This window comes from Tasmannia lanceolata, unplaced genomic scaffold (assembly GCF_043159265.1).
Source record: "Tasmannia lanceolata isolate RefF3 unplaced genomic scaffold, GAP_Taslan_0.1 ptg000037l, whole genome shotgun sequence".
Taxonomy (NCBI): Eukaryota; Viridiplantae; Streptophyta; class Magnoliopsida; order Canellales; family Winteraceae; genus Tasmannia; species Tasmannia lanceolata.
Window position 1 is genome coordinate 60,394,761 of NW_027518714.1, and position 8,756 is coordinate 60,403,516.

Genomic DNA, 8,756 nt, shown 5'->3' on the forward strand with positions numbered 1-8,756 from the left:
AGGCCCAGACAGATAGTAAAGGTGCTAATTTGGTTTGGATAGGCTTTGTTAGAATGCCCGTGTTCCTGAACCAGTCCTCCGGCAAATCAATGGAGTAGTGATTCACACCAAAGTTGTATCGTATGGAAGAGGCATATACACCTTTTGGTAACCCCTTACCTTCTTGCTACAGTTGAAAACGCTTAAACACGTTTTAAGCATGTTTTTTTGGCCAACTTTCCAACCTTACAACTACTATATTTTGTAAATTACAGAATTTTAAGGGAAATGATAAATGCGCCCTTTTTCATCACTTGGGGGACACCCAGCTGCATTGTAAGTGGCAATCAGGTCACTTCATTCATTCAAATGTGAAGTACATCAGCACCTTTGCAGTCATAGATACACTGTAGCTGTGCGTCCCTAGTAATGAAATGGGGCGCAATTATCATTTCCCAATTTTAAATGTATTTTTTTGTGTTTCCATTTTTTAGAACTCCAACCGTAATAAACTCGAATTTTTGCCGTCCCGTTTTATTGTTGAATCACCTTTTGCTTAATTTGATGCCTCTTGAGCATTTTTACAGTACATGAAAAACTCTAACGTAAGGTTGTATGTGGAAGAGCTTGATCTGATTCCTTTCTTTGGTAGGCCATATTGTGGAGATGTTATATTGTTATCACTAGAAAAATGCTCTTATTAGATTATCAGTGGCCTGCAACTGGATGACCAAGGAAAGAAGAGCAATGGGCAACACTCTATTATCAAAGAGTCTCATTTCATCTTACAAATCTAAGGCCTTGGGATAGATTTTTTATTTATTTTTTATCATGCTGGTATCTTGTGGAAGGGACTAGTTGAAGCTTCTCACACTATACGTCTTACATTTTGCTATGCGGGACATTTATATGTTCTCGAAACATTTTGATCTTTAGGCTGTCATGAAACAACACAATTTTGAGTCCAATAATCAGTTCTGGACTCACAATCGGCTCTCAAAATCCAAAACAAACAGGCCCCATGTGGTTTGGCTTCTTTGAAAGCATATTATCCGTAAGATGAGATAGATCATCAAAGAGATGAATTACTTCTGTTTTCCACTTGTGAAAGATTAGGTTGCAATTTGCATGTAAACTACAACTAAAAGATAGGCGCAGTTTGCACTCAAGTTGCACCCCAAAGACAGTTGGGATGCACATTCAAACTGAGCCTTAAATCTAGCATTTGAATCAACACCTCAATACATGCACTAAAACAGCAACTAAAACTAACCCTTAATCTAGAATCTGAATCACATTTATTTCGAAGACTTCAGTCTATGCAAAATATATTCTAAAAGATAAACAAAGTATGTCAGTAAGAAAACAGCAAATACTTACCAGATTGCAAGCCCAAACTAAAAACAAAGAGAGAGTACCACAACTTCCTCTCCATGAACAACTATCAGTGAAGGCACGACCTTAACTCTCTCTTAACTCTGGAGTTTTTGTAGTATAAGACATCACCAGATATACTGCGCTATAGACATGCAAACAACTGAGGTTCGGATTCACTTCTTCGCTACTCTCCTTGATTGAGGGGGAGCTTCCTATCTCCCCCATACAAAACATTCCTGCTAATGGAATATCTGGGAAGTTTTCAGAAAAAACCGAGCTATCAACATTGGGGTCTCCGAAAAAGGATTCCCCTCGTGCACAGCAAGTGAACATAAGCCCTCCAAACACTTCCACCTTGTGACGATTACTTATGCCCATTTCACGGCAGCAACTTTTGCTCCTGTTCTTCAAATTTTTGAGTTTTTCAAAGACATTATTGCGTGAGGCTAATGCAGTTTCGACATTGGGAAAGTAGACCCGGAAAGTGTCCCCAGTTCTGATTCCTTTGTCTTGAACATAAAGGTATTCCTCATCTCCTCTGAAAAATAGGCAAATGATTTTAGGGATTCCAAATTTTAGAGACAATATAACACAAAAAACAATAATGTCAGAACTGAACTTATACTCGAGTGTATATTTGCTTGTTCTGCTAATTAAGAAATTTGAGACAAAATATGCATACTGTCATAAAGCATTATATGAATGGGGCTGGTTTTGCCACTCCTAAAATTAGGTGCTCCCACCCTCATTCATTTCCACCCACAAAAGGGTGGCGTGAGGTGGTAGGAGTCAGTAACCATTTTAAGGGGTAAAAAAGCCTTCCTCCCTCACTAGCATCCTTTGTGAAAAAACTGAACTCTTGCATCCTTAGAGCCTGAGGAAACAAAGACAAATGTCGAGTCCCTACAACAATTTAAAGATAGCTCTAGTTTGAATTATCTGCAGCTACTTAAGTCATAAAATCTAGAAAATGACAGAAGGAGAAAAGATTTAGCCCTACAAAGATTTGAAGACAGCACTCAAAGTTTGGCACTTCTACCAACCTCAGCTTGTCATATACTTACAGGGTGGAAGTGCACAAAATACGGATGGCACCACCACCACCCCCATTATATACAACAAATGACAGGGACATTCCATTGTCTTGATAAAGGCACTCTTATATTTACTTCCACATATCTAATTACTTGTCAAAGGATGTTACAGTTCCCAAAAGCTCCAACAGCCAATCAGAAAAAGAGTAATAAAGGGAGGGGTGTGGATATGGATGTAATTTGCCTATTTTGGATATCACTACCCTATGAGTGTGTAATGCGTGTAAAACGGTGCAGGACAGAATTTTGGCTTGCAAGTAGATGCATTGTGTGTATGGAGGAGGCTGTGGACCATCTTTCACAGATCAAAGAAATCGCAACTCTGGACGCATCTGACGTATAGAGATGCGGGCCAAAATCATAACAAAGCAAATCCTAGTCGACTCGGTGGGAGGTTGGGGCAAACTCCCCATTCCAATCATGAGAGAACTTCGAAGGTATGCTAGAGGTTGGGGCAAACTACCCATTCCAATAGTCCACTTATACCTACTTAAAAGAAAATCATCTAGACAGACACAGTGTTCTGGGACACAATATTAGGATACTCAGGAACTCATCAAGTATTAAAGGAATTAATGTCATAATAAAATCTTCAACACTTTCATAACAATAGTAAGTAAGAACATGCATACCTATGAGAGAACTATAATCAAGTAAACCTAAAGAAAGAAGATATTTAAGTTCCAACCCTCACCCCAGAACTTCACGAAATGCAAACGACGAAAACTTCCCTCTCCTTGATCCGATGGAGCATTTTCTTCGTATAGCGACTCCAATATAAAAATCACCACCCGAATTGTCATTTTCCATCTGCCACATTATTATTCACATCAGAAACAGAAGACGCTTAATTTTTTATTTTTATTTTTTAAATACTTGCATGCTAAAAGGTATCTCTAGGAATTATTATTTGATGTTGAAATTACGACCTCTTCCTGACAAATTATATACTTTCCCTATTGCAAATTGGCATCCAAAAGGCATGGCTTTAAATTTTCATTGAAACCGACATGAAACGGTAGAAATATTTCCATTTCAATCCACACTAAAAATACATATCGAAATCGAAAGAAAATAAAGCACATCCAATTCAGATCACCACATGGCTAGATGACTATGCGAGTCCACATGGTTTAATAATTGTAATAATTGACATCTGGTAAGTTAAAACACTACCACTAAGCATAAGTCATTAAACTAGTAGGTTCTCCAAATAAACTGTCGTTTGAAGAAGGGAAAGTCAAAGCTTAAGGGTTCATCGATCTAAGGCCAATTTTTTAATGATGATTTAAGAGATGGAAGCTACACTCTATGAAGTTCATTAAGCATGAAGACAATAAAGATGATTAAGCTTACAAACATGATGAATCAACAAACCTCAGCTTCAAGATCACTTAGAATTGTTGCACCATCAAGTCTTTGTGAAAAGCCTTCTCTGGTGGCAGTGAGCCATGTACAACATTCAGATTCTTCATCCTGGATGACTCTAACTGAAGCAGCCTTGTACACAGGACCTATAGGTGATACACCAGTTGACAACGCAAGTTCGAAGTGAATTTCGCCGATATCTGCTAAATTGAAACCAAATTGGTAAAATGAAAAACCGTGAACAAACATGATCTTAAAAAAATAAGGTAAATTAGTGACAAAGTCATACATAATGCATTCCAGGCTTACCTAAATGAACTAAAAATAAAAAAATGTATTGAAGTTTGCATAAATAACACAGGTGCAAACGAAAGTTCGTAAGAAATACATATTAATATAAAAAGCAACTTAATCGAAGTAATGATAGAATCGATTCCCTCCATCCCCTTTTTTCAGCTAGAAAGCGGAGAAAGAGAGTCTACAAGGTTAAAAGCCCAATCCCATGCTTTATGCGCTAATTGTAAGGAAATCTTCTTCTTCCTCTCCATGGTCATTGAATGGCTCATTGAGCTAACAAGGGTGTTTTGTATCATCCATGCCTTTATGATGCAAATGTAATGTCCTATACATCAAAGCAATCAAGGAAGAAGAATAAAGACGAAGGTAATAAGGGCTTCTTTATGTGTGCAGTCCCAAAGTGTAGTCTAACTTCAAATTACTAACGTGGGCCCCATGTCGGAGCACATGAGTTGAAACCATGGTTTTAAACTTTTAGAGCCTCAATGATTTCATGGGTGAAGATTGTGCCATGCTTCAAATTCATATACGCCTTTGATGTGTGGAATGGGTGGAAAGAGATTTGCCTTAGTTCAGAGCAGGAGCTTATAATATCACAGGAGCTTATAATATCACAGGAATGGAAGCCGTCAGCACCTCTTAAAGCTTAACTTTGACGGCTCGAGCTTGAGAAATCCAGGGATGGCAGGAATTGGTGAGGTCCTGAGAGATGAGTTGGGGACGGTGAGGTGGGCGTTTTCGGGTCCCATTGGGATTACAGATTCGTCTGAGGCGGAGGTGAGAGCCATTCATCAGGGCATCAAATCTCTGGAGAGAGAGATTATGGACAAAGTGATCGTGGAAGGTGACTCCTTAAATGCTATGATTTGTGGACACGGACACGAGTGTCGTGTGTCGACACGGACACGGAGTGTCGGACACGGCGAACTCCCAAAATTTAGCAACGGGGACACGTCTAAAATAGAAAATACATATAATCATTATTTGTGGACACGGATTCGTGTGCCGATTTTCAACACGGATATGAGGTATCTAACATGGCATCCCCTAAAAATCTAGAAATAGTGCCACACTCATATACACATACATACATATAAAGTTACTGACACTTCTAGCAGTACACTTAAAAGTGTCTAAAGGAGTGTCGACACGTGTGGACACGGGTGTCATGTTAGACACGGCATGACACGTGTGTCGGCAATAAATTCAAAGTGTCGGCCAAATCATAGCTTAAATGTCATTCGGAGGTTGAGAGATTTGCACACTTTCATGTGGAGATTCGCACCGATTTTTTTGAGATTAAAGACCGAGTTTGCGATTCACATATCTCATTCCAACATATTAGCACCACTAGTCAGGTCCTGGAACTCATCAACAAGAGGGGCAAACCGCCAAGGGAAGAAGGCATCCGACCCCTGAAGCCAAAGAATGACATTAAGAGCATCACCTTCGACCACCACATTTACTCGTTGTTTATTTGTTCATTTCTTTATTTAAAATAATTGTTTGTAAACTTTTAGTTTAATTAGTAGAAAGAAAAGTTGATATACAAACAGACATAGAGGTTGCCGATACACTCACCAGCACAGTAGACATATAGCAAATCGCGTTAAAATTATCAAATGACAGCTTTTAATTAAAGATAATTATGTTAAAAAATCATTGATAACAAAAGTAAACAGAGATATGTGAGGAAAACACTGCATATTGCTAAACATTGCATATTGATCTGTTTCTAGGACCATGAGAAACCGTATCACACAATTCCCGGTCATAACTTCGATACAGCCGATACATATCATTTCGGCCTCCAGCAAATACGCTGGCAGATATAGACACTTCGTGTCTGGACTGATATAATATTAGTTCTATTACCAGATTTGATTTAAAAAATCCTAATCTTTATATCATATATTATACCACAATATAGCATAATGTGATACTTTTAAAAATGCTAAATGGGTATGGTACCTTTAAAGATAAAATAACTAAGCTTTCATAGGCATACAGAAGAAGTGGAGTACCGTCAGGCTTGTCTCTATCCTTTGCAAATACAAGAGCTACAGCGTCTCCATCAGCAATTCCAGGGCCATCTTTATCCCCACTGCTGAATAAGAAGTACCCATTCACATCCCCCGTGATTATGGTTTCCCCACCTAGAGTATAATCTGGAGAATGCAGAACAGTGGACGGTAAATCACAACTTACAAGACATAGCCTCTCTCACATCATAATCGCCATGGTAATATGTACAGCTAAAACGAATTACAAAGGTATACAGGTCACTGGTCCAGATAATCACAAATCCAGATATGGAGCAAGAAAACTGTTGCCCACATTTCTTGAACAGGGCTATCATAACAATCAGGGCAAGTAATTTGTACAAAGGGTAAGGCCCTGTTTGTTTAAGATTACGATAACTGATTGTTAGTCCAAAACCAATTATTGGACTCAGAAATTAACTTTAATTTTGAGTCGAATAATTGGTTTTCAACTCACTATCGGTTGTCAAAATCTTAAGCAAACAGTGCCTAAGTGTGATCGGTTCAAAAACTGCTCTCCACATCTTGCACCCAATAAACCATTCTCGAACCCAACAAAAGCACTCTAAGCAGAACATGAATATTGTTGATAAAGGAAAAACCTGATAAGTCATATAATGTCTATTAACACATATTAACTTTGGGTTCATTTGACCTAGCATTTCAGTTCACCCAGGCTGTTAAAGCATAGGTACAACAGAGAAGACCATTATCCCATGGAGAATGGTCATTATTCATCAACCTTTATGAAGAGAAGTACAACAAAGGAACAAAATAAATAAGGGATGATTCTCACCCATCTGCTCAAGAACAGATCTAATGTCAGAACTATGATCCTGAAAAGTTCTCCATCACATATGTCAGACTTGGAGGAAATTGGCAATGATAAAACAGCACTATTGCAATAAATCAAACTCGAGTAATTTTGAGCTCTTCCTTCAAAAGAGAGCATATCAAAATGTTTAAAAACTCCTGATATGGGCTTGCCCAGTACCCTTGGTGATGACCAGGTGACCTTCAAGTTTTTTATTGCTGAATTAAGCCAAAACCACATGACTCAGCCTCAACAATAATTGATCAGGTGAGTTTTCAAACATTGATGCAAAAACAAACTATAACCAGGAAGACAAATATTAGATTACCGCAATCATCACAATCCCCATCGGAGAGGTGGAATTCGATACAGATTCTGTGTAGCTTTTGATGTTTGACAAGAATGATTTGACAATGGGTCCTTGTTGAGATTTCTGGTAAGGTCAGTTGAAGTGTAATTCAGTTTCATTCATATCTGTAGAGTGAGAAAAGCAGTAAAATGGGGGAAGATGTGGATAGATTTTGTTTCAAAAAGATGCCAACAAACAGAAATTCGATACATTTCAGACCAGACAGAAACCATTCTGTAATTTACAATAAATTTCATATACCTCCTTCGATCTGATCAAGGGGATCGCAGCAACCTTTAATCCCGGCAAGAACCCAGCAATCAAAACAATCCCACCTTCTCCAACCGATGGATGTACATTCCAGCTAACCTGAAAAAAAAGTACTTGAATCTCTGCAGCATTTTTTTCCCTTGAAAAACGATCAACAAGAAGAGGAAATAGTACCTCTTTTAATTCGTTAGTAAGGGCATCACGGCCGATAATACCTTGAGAACAAGAAGTAACAATGGGGATTCGGGTGCCCATTTTCGCTCGAATCTGGACACAACCAAGAATGAGAACAAAAGAATACAAAGAAAGAAAGAAAGAAAGAAATTAAGTCCACCAAAATTGGTCCTTAATTGCAAATGAGATAATTTTAAAACTATCATATTAGCAAATGGGAAAATAAAACCTCTTTGGAAGGAATTAGCTACATCATTTCTAAAACAATTATTGGCAAATAATCATTTTTAGGCCTCTTTGGATGCCCACCAAAATCACTACATTAAGACATCTATGGAAGCCATTAACTATATCATTTCTAAAAATGTTACAACTATTGTTTGCAAATAACAAATTCATGTACAAAACTGTTGGCATACAAGATTATATGCAAATGATTTTTTACAGCTATTGTGCCCTAATTGCAAATAAAGGGGAAAATGGTATTACAAGTTCGTGGGTCTCCCTCAAGCTAAATTTCCTCCCGACAAAGGCGATGGCAAAATGGGGCTGAAAAGGTTCTGAGAGCAACTTATCAGAGGCCTCTTCCACAGCATCCTGGAGTATATAGAAGAAAATATGAGAACTGAATTTTTTGGGTTTTTAGGGTTTTTTGTGGTAGAGTACCTGGAGATTAGGTTTTAAGGAGAGAGCAGAGAGGAGTTTAGGGCGAGAAAGGACACGGTGGCAGACACGGTTCCACGTGCGGCAAGTGCAAGTGGCACGTGCGTAGGATAAGGCAGGGAGCCTAGAGAGAATGTTTTGGAGGACGTCCTCTCCGATTGAGGCCATGCCTTCTTCCTTCTTCTTCCTCATGGCGCCCTGACAGAGAGAGAGAGAGAGAGAGAGAGAGAGATTGAACTATTTGTATACGAGTCTAGTTTAGAAACTTTTATTTATACGGTACATGGAATTAGCGGGGACGGTCCGATGGGTCCAAAAGATCCGAACGT

The 8,756-nt window shown here is 38.6% G+C and overlaps 1 protein-coding gene across 2 annotated transcripts; it reads right to left on the reverse strand.

The window, feature by feature from the left end:
- Nucleotides 1-1,248: 1,248 nt before the first annotated feature.
- Nucleotides 1,249-8,754, reverse strand: LOC143860070 (F-box/LRR protein). 2 transcript variants are annotated; one of them, XM_077370582.1, is made up of 10 exons: nucleotides 8,431-8,679; nucleotides 8,254-8,361; nucleotides 7,765-7,857; nucleotides 7,582-7,689; nucleotides 7,300-7,404; nucleotides 6,954-6,993; nucleotides 6,140-6,283; nucleotides 3,828-4,018; nucleotides 3,145-3,260; nucleotides 1,249-1,894 (listed from the first exon to the last, which is right to left on the reverse strand). In XM_077370582.1, the coding sequence occupies exons 1-10, from the start codon at nucleotides 8,617-8,619 to the stop codon at nucleotides 1,441-1,443; spliced, it is 1,548 nt and encodes a 515-aa protein (XP_077226697.1). In that variant the 5' UTR covers nucleotides 8,620-8,679; the 3' UTR covers nucleotides 1,249-1,440. The 2 variants fall into 2 exon arrangements, with proteins under 2 accessions (XP_077226697.1, XP_077226696.1); XM_077370581.1 differs by having other exon boundaries at nucleotides 7,582-7,857; nucleotides 8,431-8,754.
- Nucleotides 8,755-8,756: the final 2 nt, after the last annotated feature.

Coding starts and splice junctions, on each gene's coding strand:
- LOC143860070 (XM_077370581.1), bottom strand. CDS start 8,619: ATGAGGAAGAAGAAGGAAGAAGGCATGGCCTCAATCGGAGAGGACGTC. Junction 8,362..8,430: donor CCTTAAAACCTAATCTCCAG/GTACTCTACCAC, acceptor TATATACTCCAG/GATGCTGTGGAAGAGGCCTC. Junction 6,284..6,953: donor ATCTGTTCTTGAGCAGATGG/GTGAGAATCATC, acceptor TGCATTCTCCAG/ATTATACTCTAGGTGGGGAA.